Here is a 21,639-nt window from a genome sequence, read left to right as displayed (position 1 = left end):
TGAAAATATATAATTTATCTGCTGTGAGGGACCGACGTCCTGCTCAAAGGCACGTTTACAGCTGAGGTTAATGGAGTGGAGAGCGCTTCCATTTCTACATAACCATTTCATCCACGTAAAGAACATTTAGCTGCTAGATAACAGATTTATTGTATTATTATATTAGCTAATTCTAACGTAAATAACCCACAAACTTCTCAATCACGACGTTTCAATGCTCGAGTGTGATTTCTAGCAGTCTAAACTGGCGGAGACGTTAACTTCAGCCATGTTCTTACTCCCTGTGAAGTAAACTGGAGCTCTGGACCGTCTTTTTTCTGTTTTATTCACATTCGCATACCTGCAATGGATCTCTGTGAAAAGTGAGGTCCAAAAAAATAACAGCTGATCACCACAGCGGCCGTCAAAGACAACTTTGGTTTATTTAGATTAACTTTAAAATAGAATAAATCTCATGTTTTTGTAAACTTGCAGCTGCCTGACGTTGTTTTGAGAAGATCTGACCACCTGCTGAGTTTGTTCTTTTGAAACACTGTTCCAGTAACGAATATTACAAGATGAGATTTGAGGCTTAAATGTTTCAAGTTCATGTAGAAATCCGAGCAGGAGATGTAGAGCCAGCTACAGTCAAGGGACATTTGAAAATCTATTTAATTCATCCTGCTGTTGGGGAAGAGGAGGAGTAAGAAGCCCGACGATTAAGACCTCTGTCGTCCTTTTAGTCCATCACGTGTCGCTTTGAGGTCGTAAACTAGTGCTGCCACCAACGTTGGCACTTTTCTCTAAGTAGAAAAATAAAAATGTGTCATGCCCACAGGAGGATTTACAGTTCTGCAGCAGGCTGAACTTTCTTTTCAGAGTCCAAACAAAATGTGTTGAGGAATCAAATCCATCAGTTCCAACAGGCGGCGCTCTTCGAGTCGCCTCTTTACTGGCCGAGGGGATCCGACTGTGATGAAGCCACATCCAGGAGCTTCAGGTGAGCTGTGGGGGAAAAGATACAGAGCAGAGAAGGTTAGATGTTTTCCTACAGAGAAGAAGTTCAGCTTAACATAACCAGTAAGTGAAGGAATTAGCCTCGGTAGAGCATCAAGAAGCATAAATATATAAAAACATATTATAAAGTAGAATATGAGAAGAACAGAATGAAAACTGTACACTAGGTCTGTTTTTAGACATGAAAGAGCCTCAGAGGAGGTTCAACAGTCTGCAGAACAGACTTTAGGAAAACATTTGGGATGAAACCTTCAGATTAAACCTCATTTGATGGAACCTCCTCTGCACAAAGTTTAAAGGGAGATAAAATGCTAAATTTGGCCACTTCAGATGGCCTCACATTTAAACCCTTCACATGCCGCCTGTTGTTATTATTAAAAGAATAAAAGACTCACGTTCTCTCTCCGATGGAAATATGAAATATGAATCCATCGTGAAGATCTCTCTCCTGCTGTCGGTCCACATGTGTGCTGCTGGTTTGAATCCCTAAAGTGTGGAGCGCTCTCAACTCCATTAAAATCAACTGCCCACGTGCCTTTGAGCAAAGCAGCTAAGCTGCGGGGGGGTTCTCTGGGGCGGCGTCGTAGTTTGGAAGCTGGAGGGACATTTATTAAAACAGAGGTTTAATAATCAGTCTGGTGTGAAGAGAGAAGCAACAATAACGTCTTCTTTCCGTCCGACTTACATTTTGTTTCTGACGCCTCTGTTTCAGTAAATATCCAGCGGCCAGGATCAGGACGCAGAAAACCACAGCCGGGATCAGAGCGCTCAGATGAGACCGGCCGCCTGATGTGAGGAGAAACAAAGAGACCGAAGCTACAGTGAGCGATACTGTGATACGACACAGACATGAGCGTCCCATTTAATCCACTGAGTTAATAACGTTACTTCACCTGGAACGTCCTCCTCCTCCTCCTCCTCCGCCTCCTCTGGAGCTGCAGTCTGGACACTTCTGGGATGAAACGGCGTCTCTGTCGTCGGCGTCTGAACAGAGTTCGGTTCTGGAAAAAGAAAAAAGAAAAACACAAGATTTGAGAGTGAGGACTGCTGTGTGTCCCAGGAGTGGTGAATGATTCAGAGGAGAGAGAAGACGGTTTCCAATAAAACGTCAAATGTATAGAGATGTAAACCAGAAGTCGTATCGCTGAGCAGATTTCACCACGATCGTCGGAGGAGTTTGCTGAATATGTAGACGTGCAATTTGTGTGGATACAAATAAAGAATGACTGAGACACACAGCGTAAATATGGGAATATTTATGCGTTTGCTCCAAAATAACACGTGAATCAGACAGTTAAAAAGGATCTTTGGCTGTTTCGAGGCTGAAAATTCAAAAACGGTGAATCTGTTTGCTGCTGTAGCTTTTATATACACACACACACACACACACACACACATCATGTAGGTGGAGTGAAAGTTGTGTCAGTGGGAGCAAGTTTACTCAAAGGAATGGTAAAACATCAGTAACACCGACTACAGCAGCTGTTGGCGTAGGAACGTTACAGAGCAGTCATTTATTTCTGCTTCGGTCTGAACGTTCACTGTACGTAAGAAGTCGACGTAGCCAGCGCGACTTCGCCCGTCAGTTTGTGGACTACTCGAGTTTGACCCTCCTCTGATTGGTTAGGTTTAGGCATGACCCTCAGGCCATAAGGAAACCCTGACTCCTGGTCTGTTTTCCTCTAAATGGGACCGTAAAGAGACTGTAAACTAGAGACTGAGAGCAGAAACTCATCAGGAAAACGTCCACTGAGCTGATAAATCCGGAGAGAAGTGCAGGATGAAGGATCGACACGCACAAACTACTCACCAACGATGAGCTGGACAATTGAATCCCTCATCTGGCTCTTTAGCTTCGGGATCAGACACCTGTATCTCCCTTCGTCAGCGAGCGTCACGTTTGTGATCTTGAGCGAGATGTTTCCGCGCTTCAGCCCGTCCCTGAACAGCGCCGTCCTCCTGGCGTACGACTGGATCTTCATGTCGCGGACTTCGCGCCGGTCCCTGTACAGGTGGACGTACTCGACCCGGCGCAGCGGGTCAGAGGGGTCGGGCTTCAGGTCGGGCTTGGACCACTCCACAGTCAGCCTCTGCACGTCGAAGCCCGGCTCCAGGTGGCACGGCAGGATGACGTCGTCGCCCACGGCTGCAACGATTGGCTGAAGAGACCCAATCAGGCGAAGTTCACCTGGAAGAAAACAGTGATTGGCTGCATGATGAAAACTACCAGGATGAATCGACTATTTATTTTCTTGTGCTTTTATTATCTTTTACATATAATTTAATGTTTCTGCGTCTTGTTTTTATTGTTTTATGTCCCTGAAAAGCACTTTGAGCTGCCGTTACTGATTAATCTGCCTGTTGTTGTGTTGATGGATCATTGGGTTTAGAAAGATGGAAATAACTATTTACCAAAAAACTGAACAGAAGAGTTTCCTTCTTTGTTGTCAGAATCACAGAATGATAAAAAAAAAAAAAAAAAAAACATTTTGGAGCTGAACAATGAAGAACGACAGGTGGCACAGATGTAAAAGTAAATGTCTAAAAATAAAAGTTATATATAGATAAAAAGAGGAAGTGAATGGCTGTTATAACCTCATACGAACACAGGATCTAAACCAGGTTTGGTAGAGGATGGATAATAATAATAAATAATAATAGTAGACATTCACTTTAGATAAAGATATTTATTATTTAGTTCTATAATGAATGAATGAATTCAGGGCCAAGTAGAAGCAGCCTGAGTGGTTCCTCCCCAGCAGAGGTCTCCAGTGTTACCAAATAACTTAACAAATACAGTATTATGTATTTTAGATGTGCAAGAATAAACTTTATTTATCCAGCACTTCTTTGAACAGTGGTCAAAAGGTCATGAGGGGAATCAAATCAGACTCTTGAGATAATAAACTAAATGAAAGAATAAAAAGGGAGTGACTGAACAGACAGACAGATGTTTCCTGACAGTTTGTCCCCAAAAAAGTACAGTTTTAAATATTAAATGTTCTTAAAGTGGATTTTAATTCAACATAATAAGGACCTACTGCTTCATCTCTCCCTCTGTCACTATATTCTCCAGAAGAAACTGTATTCACTGACATTTTATTCACATATCTATGGCAGTAAATTAACATAACTCATCCACACCCTCGTCAGTCACTCACATCCATCACGTGATCTTTATTTCTCTGTAAATATGGAGCTTGTATGTGGTCTTTTTATGTGTTTTATGTCTTTAAGTCTGTTTTCTTGTGCTCACTGTTTCACTATTGAGCTGCTAAATAAGTTTCTCTCATATTAAACTTGAAGCATTCTGTGAATGAACACTGAAAACATTCACAAGCAGAGTTTCACACACTTTTTAAGGCTTTTTTCAGTCAGCTGATGTGAGTTTAGGACTTTGTCAGGACATGATCCCCAACCTGCTCTGGTGTCACTCAGTGAAATGGGTGATTTCACTTGTTGTGACTCATTATGACTCATTATGACTCATTATGACTCATTATGATTCATCCTCAGCCGATAAAACACATGAGAAGTAGGTGAAGAATCAGAGTGAACACCAAAACCCCACACAGCTGTGAGACTAATGTGAGATAATCAGCAGTTATTTTACACTAGCAGCTGCATTAAAGCAAGAAAAACTCCCAAACTGTCCGATTTCTAGTCCTTTAAAGTAACTACAGCTCGTTAAGTGTTCATTAATTATGTTTAACTGTTAACTAACAAATAAAAAAACACACCACAACAGAGTTGTTAAGTGATTAGAGTGATTAATTAATTAAGCTAACAGCTGTTCGGTTTAACCAGAACCAGCGTTAGCTTGTTAGCTAGTAGTAGAAAAACGACTGAGTTTACCTTTAACGGACATCCAGAGCACCGTGGACAGGTGGGCAGTGAGGAAGAGGAGAGGACAGGTGGAGTGCCGGAGGTGAACCATAAAAACAGCCGGTGAAAACGCGGAGGATACCCGTCTGAAGTGAGCCACGCTGAGACTGGAAGACAGAGTGACTCCCAGCGGCGCTTCCGTGTTTATTTATGCGTCACTAGCGTCATTACGTCAGTCGTTTTTTTCCATGGTTATTCTAGACTTGTCTAGTCTAGTTTAGTTGGTACTGCAGATGAGGAGTTACCCCGGGCTTCCCTGGAAGTACACTGTTATGGCAGCTCCAGAGATAGAGACAGAAAAGCAAACAATTGAAGGGAGAGCAATTTAAATAAACATAAATAAACTTAAACGTAAATCTTCTGGGCTCCTCTCTCCTCCTCTTCCTCTCCATCCTGATGCTTCATGTCTCTTTAATGTCTGTTACTAACTTGGTATCTTCTCATCTCTCTGGTTCCTGTGGATCCTGGTCCTGGTTCTCCTGCTGTGGTTCTCTGGCTTCATGGCTGCTGAAACTTTTTATCAATATTATTATTATTAGCATTATATTACTAATACTATTGTCATGTTTTTCATAAATGCACAACACATAGCAACCAAAATAATAAAATCCCTCATAATAATAAAATAATAATAATAAAATAATAATAATAAAACTCCTCATAATAATAAAATAATAATAACAATAAAATCCCTCATAATAATAAAATAATTATAATAAAATAATAATAATAAAACTCCTCATAACAATAAAATAATAATAACAATAAAATCCCTCATAATAATACAATAATTATAATAAAATAATAATAATAAAACTCCTCATAATAATAAAATAATAATAACAATAAAATCCCTCATAATAATAAAATAATTATAATAAAATAATAATAATAAAACTCCTCATAACAATAAAATAATAATAACAATAAAATCCCTCATAATAATACAATAATAATAAAATAATAATAATAATAATAAAATCCCTAACCCTCATCAACAAATTTGTTGATGAGGTCATACAGGTGCGAACGGACGAGCCCATTTATAACGTAGATCATATATCCATCAAGAGGCACCACACAGTCTGATCTGTCATGAACACAGAGTTAATGAAGAGAAATTCTATTCAGGGTTCATTTATCTGTCAGAGTTGCACAATGAAACTGGGTTATAGTTCAAAAGGGAACACCTGAGCCCTTTATCTCGGTTTTATCTTGTCACGAGCACCAGTATTTAGATTATTTGTGCCTCTCTGCTGCACAGACGGTCCAGTTACATGAAAAGGTCTAAAATGGGCACAAACATCTTGTCATCAGGAAAGTAACATTTGTGGCTTTTGAGGCGTCGACAGAGAGCTGACAGCAGGAAGCTGTGGACCCTATGAAGCACAGTCCGACCTTAAGGTGTGATACAGTCGGCCCGTCAGCATGGCGATAACTACACTGTGTGCCGTCGTCGGTGAGTTTGAGGCCAAAAACTTTAACTTTCTAACGCTAAAATCTACCTCCAGCTGAAAACCTTGAGTGGATTAAAAGATTAAAGCCTGATCTGTGATGACAATCTGTGTTTTTCTCACATTATTTAAGTTGACATAGAAGGAAGAGTAGTAATTAATGTGTTTTCTTTTAGTTCTTAATAGTTATTTCACATTACAGTGACTTGATGAATAGAGAATAAGTAGTTGAAACAGACCTTTAACTGAGCTGTTATTTATCAGCACTAAATGATAAACCAGTAATCATCAGAAATGATCTGATGCGACCACAGGTGATCTTTTATTTCCAATATTTACCTCATAATTGGCACGGATTTACTAAATAATGACTTTTATGTTACCATAAAGAGTTCACAAAAGAATTAGAGAAGAAGAATGCAGGAAAAAGTGAGCAGACGGTCACGAAAACATCTATTTAACAGCAACAATGTTAGTTTGTTCACACTGACCGCAGCTACTGTTATATGTTTGGTCTTTGATTGATCCTCTGTGTGAGCTGGAGCTCCTGCAGCTGCACTTTCTGTCCACTTTGGTTCTTTTTTTCTTGCTTATTTGTGGCTTTTAATGGGGGAAAAAATGACTTCACAGCTTCCCCAACAATGAACAATCTTTACAACTGGGGTGTTTATCATGGATGTGTTTCCTAAAGAAGTCTGCAGCTTGAACCAACTCATTGTTCAAAATAACCTTTGCAGTGGAAAAAGGAAACAGCTAAATGTACAAATTGAAGGTGTGAAACCTGCTGAGTGTCCAGAACATGAGCTGTGTTTTCCTGCTTCTTCACCGCTGCAAGGATTTTTATCTTTAGTCCTCAAAAAGCAAGTTTTATTTAAAGTTATGATCATTATATTAATGAATTCAAACCCATATTTTCATCGGCTGTTTTTGCAGTGTAGTTGCATCCTGTCATTTTCATTATTGGTGGCGGGGTCCGCCATTCTCATGCTGGATTCAAACACAAGGAAACAGTGCAGCGTGTAACCCAGTGTTACAGTTTTGTATTCAGGGCAACGGCACCAGACTAAAGTACGTCCACGGCTTGTTTCTGACACTTTATTATGAAAGGATTAATACAGAGATAGACCTGTGAGCTCAAGCTGAAAAAACGACTTCACAGCTTCCCCAACAATGAACGATGTTTACAGCTGGGGTGTTCATCACAGATGTGTTTTCTAATGAAGGTTCGTGCAGCTTGAACCAACTCATTGCTCAAAATAACTTCTGCAGTGGAACAAGGAAACCCCCTGCTGAGCGTCCTGCTTCTTCACCTCTGCAAAGCCTCCTATTAGCTTGCGTTACGCTAAAAACCGTGATAAAAACCTCACTTTGTCACCGTCTGTGTGTTTTTTGCAGCCGCTCTGAGAGTCCTTCCCAACAGGTCCCAGTTCTTCCAGTACGAGTCCGTCTCTCTGAGCTGTGAGCAGCCGGGAGACTCTTCTGACTGGAGGGTTAAGATGAACACGTCCTCACAGATAAACCAAGACTGTGTCAGAGATGGTTTCCCATCCTGGAATGAAACGACTGAATCCGGCTGCCTCATCCCTGATCTTTACCCATCAGACACTGGGGTGTACTGGTGTGAGTCTGCAGCAGGAGGGTGCAGCGACGCCGTCAGCATCACGGTGACCGGTGGGTTCAGACAGACGAAAAACCAGCTGTAGTGTTTTACTTCCTGCACGGCAGGGTTTGTAAATGATCCTGATGTGTCACTCAGGTGGTCCTGTGATCCTGGAGGGTCCCGCCCTTCCTGTGATGGAGGGCGACGCCGTGACTCTGAGCTGCAGAAACCAGAAGACTCCCTCCTCCAATCTCACCTCTGACTTCTATAAAGATGGCCGTCTCATCGGGAGCAGCTCCACAGGAAACCTGAGCATCCACAGAGTCTCTCAGTCTGATGAAGGACTCTACAGGTGTAACATCTCTGGAGCTGGAGAGTCTCTGCACAGCCGGCTGACTGTGAGGGGTGAGATCAGCTGTTTTCTCTAACAACTTCCTGTCTGAGTGTGAATGACGGGGTCCCACATGGATGCAAATGTTTCTGCCAAGGTTACAACAGTTTTGGTTATTTCTCAGGAGAAGCCAATTAGCCAAATCGTGCAATAATGGCATCTGTCATGTGACGCCACTGGGGACAAAAAGGCTTCTTCTCAAAGTCTTACATGGTGAAACATGTTTGAGAGTCCCGACCAGCGAAATGACTCGTTTCCCTATCAGAATTTGATCCATTCAGGTCGAAAGAAAGTTTAGAAGAGCTGCAAAATTAAATCATTTTATCCCCATTCAAGTTAGCAGAGGGCTAACAGGAAGTTAGCAGAGGGCTAACAGGAAGTTAGCAGTGGGCTAACAGGAAGTTAGTGGGCTTGGCATGGCCAAGACTAGACCTCTGATCCAGGTCGGTTTCTGCCTGTGAACGTTTTTTGGCCTCATGCACCTTTAAGCAATCGAAAGGTACTTTTTCCTTTTAGCAAGCGTGTTAGCTTAGCAGCTAACATGACATTAACTTCAAGACGTTCACTCAAAGATTCGAGATTCAAGATTCGAGATGTTTATTTATCATGTGCACAGTAAGAACACGGTGGTGACACTGAGCAATGAAATTCTTACTTTGCTCGTTTCCCTCTACACAGACAAAAAAAATTATAGATATAAAAAAAGAAGGCAATGTACTGATGAATAATTTAAAAGGATGGTGCAAATATAATGTGCAAAAATCAAACCACGTGTTTGTGCCATCGGACCTCTGAGCTCCCTTAAACACTGTGCATGTTTACTTCATCTCTGTTTTCAGTTCAGTTCTGCTGTTTTTCAGAAGAGAAATATGGAGCACAGTCTGAGATAAATCAGTGTGGGGGTGTTTAACACACCATGAGGCCCGTGGTGACACAGTTTGTTATTTTGAGGCCAACCTGTGGTGTGTTTGCTTAGCAGCAGGGCCTCTTCACCCGCCTCTGCCCGTCCTCACGCCTGTTCTCCTTCCGGTGGTGACCGCCTGCCTCTCGCTGCTCTCGGTGATGCTGCTCTGCCTCTGGAGGAGACTCAAAGGTCGGCCTGCCTTCATGACATTTTGTCTTTTGCTGTTTCAGCAGTTATTTATGTCTCCGATTGTGAAAGTTCCTCTTTGGAGTCGCTGTGAAACTACTGAATAAAAATATCTTAACTCAAGGGCCAATTACATCCAGAGTTATTCTGCTGAGGGAACAGTACAGCCCACAGTGTCACAGACCTTTTAAATATTCTGGAAATGTCCCTTTACAGATTTATCCTTGAATTTAACTCAGGGACAGCTGCTGAACTTCCTGGTTTCTGTTTGAGTTTCAGACAATTTAACTAATTCTAATCCTGTCCTAGATTATATGAACATGATGTGACGTATCTAATGTCTCAGTCTGGGAAGAATCTCAAAAATAAATTCAGAAATGAGTTCCCTGTGCTCCATTTAGTCTGTTTGATATCCCCCATAGTTCTTCTTTCTTCTTTTGGGTTAATTAATCTTTCTTGTGTCCGACAACAAACCACGTTGAATTAAAAGGTTTAACGTGAAGGAAACATCAGCAGAGCTGGGAGTGTCTCCACCTGCGTGACTACGAATGTGATGCTAGCGCTAAAACAGACGCCCTTCGAGGGGTGTGGAGTCCTGCTATTGACTTCAAGCAGAGCGGACCGAGGGCTTGGTGCTTCAGCCATGCTAGTGGGAGGAAGAATGCTTTTGAAAACCACATGTGAGACGCCCTTTGGGTCCAGTTAAATGTGTCAGAGGGTGATGAAATGTTTGAGAAACATTTCCAGACGTTCAGAGGACGTCTGGCCTCCTTCCACTGGCTCCCTGTGCGTTTTCAGAGCTTATTATTTGCCTCCTACAACCACACACGCCATCAAGGCCGCTCAGATCTGCTGAGCAGCTGCTTCTGGTTGTCTTGAGATCGAAGCCGAAGCTCAGGTATCTTCAGGCTTTTGCAGTTATGGCCCCTAAAGAGTTTCCTCTGCATGTGAGGCTGCCTGTTTTTACCCCCCCTCCGAAAAAACACACGTTTATTCCTTTGCTTTTAACTCATTATGAGAGCATTTCTTCTTCTTGTCCTGCTGTTTCGTCCTGTTTTTGACTGTTTAACTTATTGTGTTTCTGCTGTGTTGTCTTGTGGGACGACTGCTGTTGCTTTTAAATGTGCTTTATGAATAAAGTTGGATGGGATTGGAAAATCCAATAAAGATGAAGCCACTTAATGCACAGCGTCGGTCTTCAGGTGTTGCTGTGCTGCAGAGGTGCAGCCGGTTTGTGACTGAGGACTGTTGTGTTGCAGGTAAAGTCGACCCTGACATCTTCTACACTGACGTGGTCATCACGCCGGTGCACCCAAAGAGGAGCACAGGTAAACAAAGATTCACTAATATTCGTATGAGATCAAAAACTAAAGTTTCAGGCCATGAACAGGCCGCTCTGCCTCCCCAGCACCGAGCCACTCCTCTGGTATGTGAGGAATCTGTTACGTACGAGTCTCCGGGTCACGAGTGTTTGTTGTTATCTGCCAATGTTGTTGCTATCTGCCACATGGTCGATGATTCAGAGTTTCTATGTTTACTTTTGATGGATAAGCAGATGGAAATAAAACTAAACCCTAAACAGGCTCCAGGCTCTTCTCCCACTCTGCTGTCTTTGTTTTAAGATAGGATAAGATAAGATGCACCTTTATTCATCCCCCAAGGGGGAATTTCTCATTTCACAGCAGCTACATCAGATGGAGATAAACAATGAAAAGTAAAAACACAAATATACAAAACATAATGCAAATGTGCAAAAAATACAAAATAGAAATGTACAAAATAAAATATAGTGCAAATATGTGCAAAATGACAAATCTATTGGTGGTTTAATGACCCGTGATAACAGTGCCTGCGTCTGATGGTATCTTTACTTTTTCACTACACTGCTAGTAAGTGAAGAAAGTGGCAGTTTGACTGAGAGCTGTTGAAGGACAGATGGTCAAGTACCATTTAGTTTGGCCCGAAACCACCCAGTGAAGTACACCTTCCTGTCTCCAACGATATCCGTCACCTGTTAGCTCGCTAGCTTAGCCGCCCGGCCTGAGCTCCTCTCTTTCTGGCTGTTTTTAGAGACCCATAAAAGAAAGTCTAGAACAGTCTCACCTTCAACCAGCCAATCGACTGGAGGAACAGGCGGACATTAATACTTCAACACTTCCTTCCTGTTGCTGCAACCAGCCCTGCTCCCAGTAGACCACACTGCACCGGATCTGACAATAACCAATTACCTCACCTCACAATGTGCAATACTTTTTAATATCTCCACTCTCTGTTTTTCATATATTCCCCCCTTGTATATTATAATATTTCTGCTGTAAGGTGGAACATCTTATCTTATCTTAAGATGTGGTAGGAACAGTGGAACATAGACGAGTACTGACAAAAGGTTGAGATTAGTCTTTAACTAAGGAAATATTCAATAAAAAGTCACAAATGACTCACCTGTAACCGCTGTTTACTAGACAGCACTTCGTTTTACGTCTAATCACAGAGAATAAAACAAGTATTGTGGACATGGTGATTCTGCTTTTTGTAAAACTGATTTGGTGATTTAAGCTTAAAAAAACGGTTTGTCACTAGATGGGCGACTAACCCATAATAACTTGTTGTTAAAGTAAGTTATAAGGACTAAAGGGACTTTAGTTTCTTCCCTCTAATGTAGGAACGAACGGTCTTTTACTTTTCACTTCCCCTTTTTTGAATATTTTCCCTTTCTGTTGCCCCATTTATGTCGATGAAGACGCCTGCTGGTTCCATGACTGATATTTAATCCTAAACTTCATGGATTTACCACAGACAAACCTCTTATTCTTATTTTACAAAACAAACCTGCTAAAAGTCTTAAAGTGGTAAAGAGAGCTTCCCCTTAATTTGTCCCTCATGGGGCAATTTGAGACGGCACGTGTTCAAATTCAAATTAATATGACAAATATGTTAGAACAACATAAGAATGAATGACAATGGCTGATCCAAGCATCAAACATCAAACAGCACAAGGCAGACTGTGAAAGAAGCTTTTCATTCCCTGTGTGGAAACTAATCCACTGTGTGAATGAGGCTATAGAATAACCATCTGTCGGTAATGTAACCTTAATCTTCACACCTCCGAGCTCTGAAATATTAATATTTCACGTGTATGCTTCCTCCACAGATGTGAACGCTGCACCGACCATCTATTCAACTGTCAAACCAGGAAACACCTGACGGGGGAACAACAGAAATGTTCCGTGTCCTTTTCCCGTAAACAGGATTAAAGTGTTTTTCCCTTCAGCAGGTGAACCCCCGACTCACCTGAACATTCACTCGTGGACTCTAATGAAACTGGACACTGTAACCGTCCACCTGTGCTGAGCTGTTTGTTCATGGTTTCAATACCAGGATGAGACTTTATCGGACTTTTTATTTTTCTTTTACTGCTATTGAAACGCATTTTTAGTATCTATGTTGTCTCAGATCAGTCATTGTTCTGTATTGTCTGAATAAATATACATTTATTTTTTATTTGAGTCTGTAAATATTTAATTTATCTGTTTCAATACTTCTTGGTGACTGATTTATGATGCCCGCCTCCACTGAACAAGATTATTGTTAAAAGATTATTTTAATTATTAAAACATCACTTTACTTTACTTCTACAGCAGAAAAACACATCAGGGATAAAGCACACACTTCTTTTAAGGAGAACAAACTTTCTGACAGAAACCTTTTCTAATAAATGGTGTTATGAATTTGTGCTGCAGTATAAAAAACAGCCTATTTAACCTTTAAAAGTTGTGGCTAAAATGTTAGAAAACACCCAGTAGGCATAGAGCAACATTATCATCCTATTAGAGTGGTGCTTTTGTTTCACCTGATGAGCGTGAATCCAATATTCGGTTGCTCTTAGCTCCAGGCTTCGTCTCCACCACCTGAGGGAAATCTCGGTCTCTATCTGGGTCCGTCTGTTTGGTGGGGCTTGGATTTTCAAACTAGAAAACCAAAACAATGATCCAAATAAGACTAAACTGCCGAGGAGGTAACTAAGGACTTGGGTTTGTCATGATGACTGGCATCGTGCCATCGTGCCATCGTGGCATTTCATGTTCGATCCTTTGTTCATGTAAATATTTTAAATATGTCAAACAGTATCGTCACACGAGGAGATTCCTTCCATTACGTAAGTATATGTTGATGTAATCTGTACTATTTATAGCTGGTGAAACAGGAAATTCCACTTCACTGATTGAGTTGAGGGAAGACCTTCTGTCTTTACACACCTGAGGCTACACCCAGCAGTGACGTCAACATTCATTCATGAATTCAGAAGACAGATCTCCGACTTGGAAAGTCGGGCAAAAGCCAGACCTCAAAATCCAAGATGGCTGCTCCGTGCAGCAGCAGCAGCAGTGGAAGCTGTAGTAAGATGCAATATGCACCATAAAAGCATTATTATCAGCTGGTAATGCTAACAATGGCTAATCTAGCAAGTGCTGGTTTTGCGACCACAGCGGACAACCATAACCTCCAAACTGTTCTTTTATTTCTGTCATCTTTTACATGTTTTATTGTTCTTATACTTTCCTTTATTTCTTTATTTTTATGTCTTTCTTAGTGTCATTTTTTGCCACTTTTGCTGCCTCTTTTGTTTGTTATTTATTTGATAGCTTTGATAGTCTGTTTTATTCTGTTTTCTTCACTTATTCTAAAGCGCTCTGAGCTACAACCCTCGTATGAAAGGTGCAGTATAAATAAAGTTTCCTTCTCATCTTCTCCTCATTAAAGGTTAGATGTAACAGCATTTAAAAAACTTTGCTTTTCAACAGCAGCCCTGTTCAAACACTAGACTGCTGACTTTTAGCTTCAGAGATGTAAATGAAAATGACTCATTAATGCTCCAAACATTCCCTGAATTTCACTTTCAGGTGACTCGTGTGTGTGTGACTCATCGACTGTGAGTCAATACAGTGAAAGAAGGTTCCCCACATTAATATCTTGTGACAGGGTATCATCACCAGGAAATACCCCAAATCCTTCTTTGTGTGTAAATACCTCCCTCAAGGTGAGCATTTTGTTACCACACAACAGTTTTGTTGATTTTTGATATCTAAGTGGAATTAAAGCCAGTGTGTTTTTGGCCGGCAGTGTTTGTCGGTCAGTCGGTCGGTCCAACACTTTGGTGCAGACTCTCAATAAGTGCTAGGCGGCCCGAGCCAGGTCAGCCATTGTTAGCATTACCAGCCGATGATAACTTCTGCTGTGTTTTGCTCATACAGATGAAGAAGTTGGACAGTGCTTCGTGTGCGACTGATTTAATGACACATAAACGAGTCACAAGTGTGAATAAACTGTTTATTACTGCAGCTTTAACTACTGTTGATGTGCACAGCAGACATCTTGGATTTTGAGGTCGTGGTTAGCATGGTTCGTCCAACTTTCCCAATCAGAGATCCAACGGGGGCGTTGACTGAGAACTCAGAAAGTGTGACTTCCCTGTTCAAATGTCATGCACCAATAATCAAATAATGTTGATACGATAGTCTGATATATAGTCTGATAATAGCGAATGTCAACACGCTACCACACTAAAGTAAGATGGGGAATTAGTTGAACATTATGCAGTGCTTAACATCAACATGCTAGGATTTAGCTAAGAGCACTAAAGCTGTGAACTAACTTTAGCCCCACAGAAGCTGCCAGACTCAGACAGAAATATAAAGATAGCAGATGCTGTAGAGACTTGTTTGCATAATCTGCCCCAAGTGTGACTGGGGTTTCTTCCCAGAGCCCCTGAGCCATAGGTGCAGAACTGTGTGCATATTTAGCTGTAGGCTATGAATGAGTCAGGGGTGAAAAACCTAACGAATAACAAATGAGTAGTTCTGATTTACCAGAAACTGGGAGACAGCATCTTAATGAACTCCATCTTACAGTTTCAGACTAAAGAAATCAACAGTTTACTTTAAAACAATTTTATTGATTCAAAAGTTATCAGAAAGGTGTAGGTAGAAACAGTCTGTGATACAGGAAGAACAGATAAGATAAGATCAACTTTATTCATCGAAGGAAATTATTTTGCCAGAATACAAATACAGAAGTTGAAGCAGTATATACAATTACAGGAGGGAATTAAATAAAAATCCTGAGAATGTGGATATTGAACCGAGTATTCAATAAAACCGTGTTATAAGAGGAATGCAGTAAATAAGTAGAAGAATTCATGAAGTAAGGAGGGATCATTATTTATCTACACATTATTTTATTATTCTATTTGTTTCTTCACCATAAACTGGCACCAGTTTGTAATGAGCAATTCGTTTAGTTATGTTTTAGTTTCCACTACTGTTCATTCACACACAGTTTAGGGTTTTAAGGGTTTTAATCCCATCTGGTTTTGGCAGAAAATGAGCTCTTCATGGAGAGTATGACAGTACTGGCTTGGACAGCCTGACTGAGGAAGTGGAAACATCACACCTGAGAGGGTGAGGGGGTGGTCTCATTTCTCTAAGAAAGTGAAAGCCATGTTCCTCTTTGATCACCTGGAGGGGAAACCCAAATTTGTTCATGCACAGGTCAGGTAATGAAAGGGAAAGCCCCTCACAAGAAGAGACTGCCAGATGGTGTCACGGGAGAAAGTTTGAGGTAATTTTCCCCCATCTCCAGATACCTGTGCGTGGAGGTGGGTGTCAGGGTCCTAAGTCGAGTGCTTCCTGGTTGTCGTGTGCCGATAATTAAAGACCCACCCAGCGCTGTATAAACACAGGCAGCCTGGGCTCTGTCCCTCTGTGGGATCAACGGTCCTGGTGCTACAACCACGCCATCTAATGGACACTGAGTGGACGGGCGGCTTGGTGCATGTACAGAGCCCTGTCCAGGTCCCTGAAGGCACCACGGAGTCTATATTGTCTATATTGTCTCTGAAACATAACATCAGGTCCCAAACGTTCATCGTCTGTGACCTTTGTGCCGGTAAATTTAGAGATTTGTGCAAATATGTGAATAATAATAATAATAATAATAATAATTTTTGATTATATTCTTTAGCTTTCATGTAAACACATTATAGTAGCTATGACAAGATAAAACATTTAAAGGATATATGTGTTTTGGTGTCTAAATGAGTTACAATAAGTACAATAGTAGGTAAGTGTTGGAACTGGTCCAGTAGTTCAGCAGCTGCCAACGTGATCCTTTGGTCCAACTGCACCTGATCACACTAGATCCACTAAAAGAGCTTGTTTGATCCACTGACAGGCTCAGATCGCTCTCTGCACACACACCAGACTCCATTCACTAAAACAGGGATTTTACATGAGAGTAACTGATCTATTGTTGCCTTGATCGGTCAGGTTTTAACACACAGTAACAATTAAACAGCATCTACCATATTCTTTGAGTGCAATGTAGTCTGGTGGTGTGTGTCTACTGAACTAATTCCAAATGTTTTTGTACCTACCAAAAGATGTGTACAATGAGAGTGATTCTGTAAGAACAGTAGGATTAAAAAAGAAATTAAAAAAATATATATATATTTCTATATCTTCCTCTCGTTTTTTCTCTTCTTCGTCCTCATTCCATCACGAGATGATCAGAAACTCTTCTCTTTTCATCAGCTCGAGCTGCAGGGAAACAAGAGCAGAGAAACTTTTTAGTTATTGGAGTTAACAACCTTTTTTTATTTTTTAAACTGAACCAAACAAATTGTGTCCCAGTGATTTTAGACTGAATAACTGATGGAGTTTAATAAGCACCATCAGACAAGGAACTCCTTGCAAACCCATTGGTGCCCCCCCCCCCCCACTGTAGCCACACTCTCCAGTCCATCGCTATTGTTTTTTTTCCCCACTTCCTGATTCAAACTAACGCAGCTGTTACTGTGGCAACGGACTTTGTTGCTTTTGTGAGCCACCCTGTTTACTGCAAACCAGGTCATCTGTGGCGAAGCCCACGCGACGCTCCCACCAATCAGCACACGGCATCGCTGAAAAAAGGACTCAATGCAGCGGACGAGGAAAAGCTAAAACAAGCTTCTGTTTGTGAAGTTTAATGATCCTTCAGTAGGACATTCAACGCTTGATTTTAGGTTCTTAAGACTTTGTTCATGCATCATTACATTTGAATACCTCTGATAAAGCTTAAAATGTAAAACACAGGGATCAATATACTGTGTGATTATTAGTTTTTTCAGCTTACCTCGAGACCACTTTCGGTACATGTATACACAGATACCGAGTATGCCGGTGTAGAGGATGAACAGCAGAAGGGTGCACAGCAGCCTGGGCATGTCAGGAAGGGAAGACGGAGTAGGAGTGGAGGGCAAAGGTTTGTCTGTGAGGACAAAACACATGTCACAATCTCCCAGAAAAGCCTCCAGTGGTGCCAGCAGGTTGAAACGAAACGACACATTTCATCGCTGCTCTCAGACTAACACTCATTTTTGTTTCTTGAATTCAATTCTTTGTTCTTGTTTTAGCCCACTGAATAAGAATGAAGTCATTCAAAGGTTAGGGGTTCATCAAAGTGCATATTTTATATTTCCTGTAAATCTTCAAACCTGCTGCTACTTTCATATGATGTCACTGTCATAAATTGTCACTTTCTTTTTAACGTGCACTTTTTTCTGTTGCGATTTTAATTTTCTATGCTTGTATCTTGGCTGTTGCAACACCTGAATTTCCCCCATGGGGATCAGCAAAGGATTAGTTTATCTTATCTTAAATCAAATCTCTAAATGTTTCATATCATATAAAACTTTGGCTACAAAACACTGAAAGCCTTTTGTCAAAGTAATATGATTTAAATCTATTATGGCAAAAAACACTAGCCTGTAAAACAACCAAAATATGTTTCTTTTTTAAATATGCAACCGTCAGTTTCTAAAATGCAATTTCAAGACCACAAATGATCAGAAAAAGTCCTGCGGACGTGTCCACGGCAGCTACGTGCTGCCACTGAAGCTGACCGCCCATCGTAAACGCTTTTTAGACAGCGGTTGTGCAAAATCAGTGCCGTTAAACTGAACCAAACAAAGCCAGCAAATTGTGTCCCAGTGATTTTAGACAGCATGTCGATGTTTCATGCAACAGTGCTGGTGTCTGGTCCTGTAGAGGTATGTACGTACATGGGCTGCTGGATCATACGTCAACGTGCTGCCATATTGGAATGGTCACAGCTTTTTCTCTGGATAAGAAGCACCCTTACGTTTACATTTGCTAACCCACTTTCTGGACACCTCTCCTTGGAGGTTTTCTGGGCACTGCTCAGCTCTGTTACAACCCTGTTCTATCTAAGCATGTTTTGCACAAAGACAGCGTTAATGTGGCTGTAGATGACTGGAACTGTACTGGAAGTAGAACATCACGTCACCTGTCACAGACAGCCAGCTCTGATCGGACATTCCTCTCTTGGGATGTTCACATTTGTAGAAGCCTTTGTGATTCATGGTCACGGCTGGGAGGATCATCGTCCCTGCCGGCTCAGTGCCGATGAAAACATCATCTCTGTAGAACGTAGCGTTGAAATCTGACATTGATTTTAAGTGGAGGTTTTCCTTGTAGAGGCAGCGAAGCGTCACTTTATCGGACTCCGTCACAGGAAGTACTGGACTCTCCAGGATCACAAGACCAGCTGGAACGAGAAACCCTCACAAGTAGAGTTTAAAAAGTCTGTTTTCTGGCAGATTATAAAACAAGAACAAAGCCCTTTTGGTGTTACCTGTCACTGTGATGTTGATGTAGTTGCTGTACTCCCCCTGCTGGGACTCACACCAGTACACTCCGGTATCCGATGGGTAGGCGTCCTCAATGGTGCAGGAGGACTTGCCTGGGATCCCCCAGCCGAACTTGCAAGCCTGAGACTTCATAGAGGAGGTGTTTCGCGTCACGGTCCAGACGCTGGAGTTTTCCGGAGTTGCACATGTCAGAGTGATGACATCGTACTGAAAGAACTGAGATCTGTTGGGGATGATGCTCAGTGTGGCTGTTGGGGGGTTAAAACAGGAGATACCGTTACTTTTTCTGGTGTAAATAGCTGATCACATATACACTACTCACAAAAAGTTAGGGATATTCGACTTTCAGGTGAAATTTATGGAAAATGTAAAAAGTGAATGCTACAGTGATATTATATCATGAAAGTAGGACATTTAAGTATCAACATGCACTGGTAGTTTCTTCATCTTAAACAATTTATTGAAAGAAAATCTAACAACAGTGGAGGGTAAATGAGGGTAAACGTAAAATTGGGACGTGGCCAAAGGACGTCCACTCCTCTCCTTTCTGTGACTCTTCCAGTCTCTGTATCACTGTTCCAACCTCCTGATGACACTCTGTGACCCTCTAAGCTCAGTGAACACCTCCGTCTGAGGACTTCCTGTTTGAAGCCTCCAGTGTTGAGGTGCTGCTGATCAACTGTTAGGTGTCGTCTTGGTCTCATGATGTCAGAATGTGAACAGCAGGATGAGGAGGACTGTTTAAATACCAATTCTAACTGAAGCAGGAAATGTATTGGTGGTGGTTCATCCTGAAATTTCACCTGAAAGCCGAATATCCCTAACTTTTAGTGAGTAGTGTATATGCAGGCTTTCTTGTGGTAGATTGATGTGGTAGAGGCCAAAAGTTTATATATTATGTGATTTGACATTTAGCGATCACTGTATTGTCTGTCAACGTCACCACTTGCGTCACAAGTGGACACAGACGCCATAACAGCAGTTCTTTTGAAGGTTTGAGTTTGATGTTTTGTTCATCGTCGTCTTGGTCTTTTGGAGCCACAAGTGCTGTTTGTTCCGTAAGGTGGTGTGGTTCACACTTCAAGCTGTGAAATTGCTCCTCTCAACAACCCTGTTCACAGCCACAGTACTTCTGAGAAGCTAAACGGCCAAGATAAACCCGCTGTACGTTAACTGCCCTAAATAAAACAGCAGACACCTGGTGAACGTAGTGAAGCACTCAGCGTTGGAAATAAGGGCTTTTTTGACCATTATAAACTAAAACCTGCTGTAAGATTTTCAGTATCCAGGTGATCAGGAAGCAGCGTCTGACTTTGTTTTAGAAATAACTACGTTACAACAACACAAATCGTCAGATGTTTCATTTTTCTTGGTCGATTTATGAGATAGAGAAAACAGATAACTTACAGAGCATCAGGCTGAATGATGTGATCTCCATCTTGTGTTGCCTTTGTCAGTCTTCTTCTGTTAAGTTTTACCTGGTAGTTCACCACATCCTGACAGGCACAGGAAATATCAAAGGTTATGGCTCAACAATACAAATACACATACAAACTTTAAAAAACAAAAGTGTGACAGTTTGCTGATGATCTTTTACCGTATGTTTCCAAATCAATCCCACTGTCTCATCGGTACAAGCTTCAAAAACTTCAACATGAAAGTCAACTCGATACAACAATCCGCTGGACACTCAGTCACGGAAAACCACAGAATCACTTCAACAAGAACAACTTCAGTGAAACAGGATATGGAACCACACACACACATTAACAACTTCAAAAAAGACGGTTTTATACGGCTCAAACAGAAAACTCTTTAGGGTTCATTTGATCTATAACTGCACCAGCAAACACACTGTTTTGGTTCTATTTGAACACAGTTGTTGAAATATCTGTCCTTCTGGTGGCTGCCTAGTCCCATTGAGCTCTGGTTTAGGCTTAACGTCAAACTGGTTGGAACATTTTTACATCGATCAAGCCTACAGTGAGTTCTACTTTACGACAGTGGTGTTGCAAATTACAAATTACGTACATCACATGTTCGCTTCATATAAATCAGATGATTTTTGTCACAAAAGACTGGGATCCAGTGACCATGAGGCAATAATGATGCCCATAATGTGTGGAAGAATTAGTAAGTCAGTAAAAATATACACAAAACACACATAATTCACAGGCCACATGTGTTCATAAGACAAGATAAGACTTTTCCTTATTAGTCCCACGACAGGGAAATGTAGCATGTCACAGCAGACAGGAAAAGAAAAACATATATGTACAGTTAAGACAGAGGAGGTATAAGATAGAAACATTATAATATACAAGAGGGGAATATAAAAAAAGAAGGGGAGCAACCTCCTCTTTTGGGAGTTCAACACCACGGCCTTAAAGTTTTGTACAGAACCTTTGATAACTTTTCTATTTTCTATTTTCTCCCCGTGCACGTCCACCTTCCCTGTTGTTCCACCACAACAATCCATAAACTTTACTTTAAGACAGAGAAGAAGTCAGTAAACAG

At 41.3% G+C, this 21,639-nt stretch overlaps 3 protein-coding genes across 3 annotated transcripts; 1 reads left to right on the top strand and 2 right to left on the bottom strand.

Annotated features, from left to right (window-relative positions):
- Window positions 1-398: 398 nt before the first annotated feature.
- Window positions 399-4,971, bottom strand: LOC139222567 (myelin-oligodendrocyte glycoprotein-like). The gene is made up of 6 exons (XM_070854363.1): window positions 4,852-4,971; window positions 2,807-3,184; window positions 1,890-1,997; window positions 1,682-1,782; window positions 1,392-1,591; window positions 399-984 (listed from the first exon to the last, which is right to left on the bottom strand). Exons 1-5 carry the CDS (start codon window positions 4,931-4,933, stop codon window positions 1,547-1,549), a joined length of 714 nt encoding a protein of 237 aa, XP_070710464.1. The 5' UTR covers window positions 4,934-4,971; the 3' UTR covers window positions 399-984; window positions 1,392-1,546.
- A 1,329-nt stretch (window positions 4,972-6,300) lies between these two features.
- On the top strand, window positions 6,301-12,806 carry LOC139222563 (high affinity immunoglobulin gamma Fc receptor I-like). Its single transcript, XM_070854357.1, has 6 exons — window positions 6,301-6,340; window positions 7,731-8,006; window positions 8,092-8,340; window positions 9,306-9,419; window positions 10,676-10,744; window positions 12,568-12,806. Exons 1-6 carry the CDS (start codon window positions 6,310-6,312, stop codon window positions 12,618-12,620), a joined length of 792 nt encoding a protein of 263 aa, XP_070710458.1. The 5' UTR covers window positions 6,301-6,309; the 3' UTR covers window positions 12,621-12,806.
- Window positions 12,807-16,961: 4,155 nt separating this feature from the next.
- On the bottom strand, window positions 16,962-19,429 carry LOC139222568 (low affinity immunoglobulin gamma Fc region receptor III-A-like). Its single transcript, XM_070854364.1, has 4 exons — window positions 19,107-19,429; window positions 18,759-19,019; window positions 17,586-17,720; window positions 16,962-17,011 (listed from the first exon to the last, which is right to left on the bottom strand). The coding sequence occupies exons 1-4, from the start codon at window positions 19,252-19,254 to the stop codon at window positions 16,962-16,964; spliced, it is 594 nt and encodes a 197-aa protein (XP_070710465.1). The 5' UTR covers window positions 19,255-19,429.
- Between the last annotated feature and the right edge of the window lie 2,210 nt (window positions 19,430-21,639).

This window comes from Pempheris klunzingeri, chromosome 23 (genome assembly GCF_042242105.1).
Source record: "Pempheris klunzingeri isolate RE-2024b chromosome 23, fPemKlu1.hap1, whole genome shotgun sequence".
NCBI lineage: Eukaryota > Metazoa > Chordata > Actinopteri > Acropomatiformes > Pempheridae > Pempheris > Pempheris klunzingeri.
This window is presented reverse-complemented; position numbering and strand designations above follow the sequence as displayed.

Coding starts and splice junctions, on each gene's coding strand:
- LOC139222563 (XM_070854357.1), top strand. CDS start 6,310: ATGGCGATAACTACACTGTGTGCCGTCGTCG. Junction 6,341..7,730: donor TACACTGTGTGCCGTCGTCG/GTGAGTTTGAGG, acceptor TGTTTTTTGCAG/CCGCTCTGAGAGTCCTTCCC. Junction 8,007..8,091: donor CGTCAGCATCACGGTGACCG/GTGGGTTCAGAC, acceptor TGTGTCACTCAG/GTGGTCCTGTGATCCTGGAG.
- LOC139222567 (XM_070854363.1), bottom strand. CDS start 4,933: ATGGTTCACCTCCGGCACTCCACCTGTCCTCTCCTCTTCCTCACTGCC. Junction 3,185..4,851: donor GCTCTGGATGTCCGTTAAAG/GTAAACTCAGTC, acceptor GTTTTCTTCCAG/GTGAACTTCGCCTGATTGGG. Junction 1,592..1,681: donor AGAGGCGTCAGAAACAAAAT/GTAAGTCGGACG, acceptor ATGTCCCTCCAG/CTTCCAAACTACGACGCCGC.
- LOC139222568 (XM_070854364.1), bottom strand. CDS start 19,254: ATGAAGTCTCAGGCTTGCAAGTTCGGCTGGGGGATCCCAGGCAAGTCC. Junction 17,721..18,758: donor GAGCTGGCTGTCTGTGACAG/GTGACGTGATGT, acceptor TTGTCCTCACAG/ACAAACCTTTGCCCTCCACT. Junction 17,012..17,585: donor GTACCGAAAGTGGTCTCGAG/GTAAGCTGAAAA, acceptor GTTTCCCTGCAG/CTCGAGCTGATGAAAAGAGA.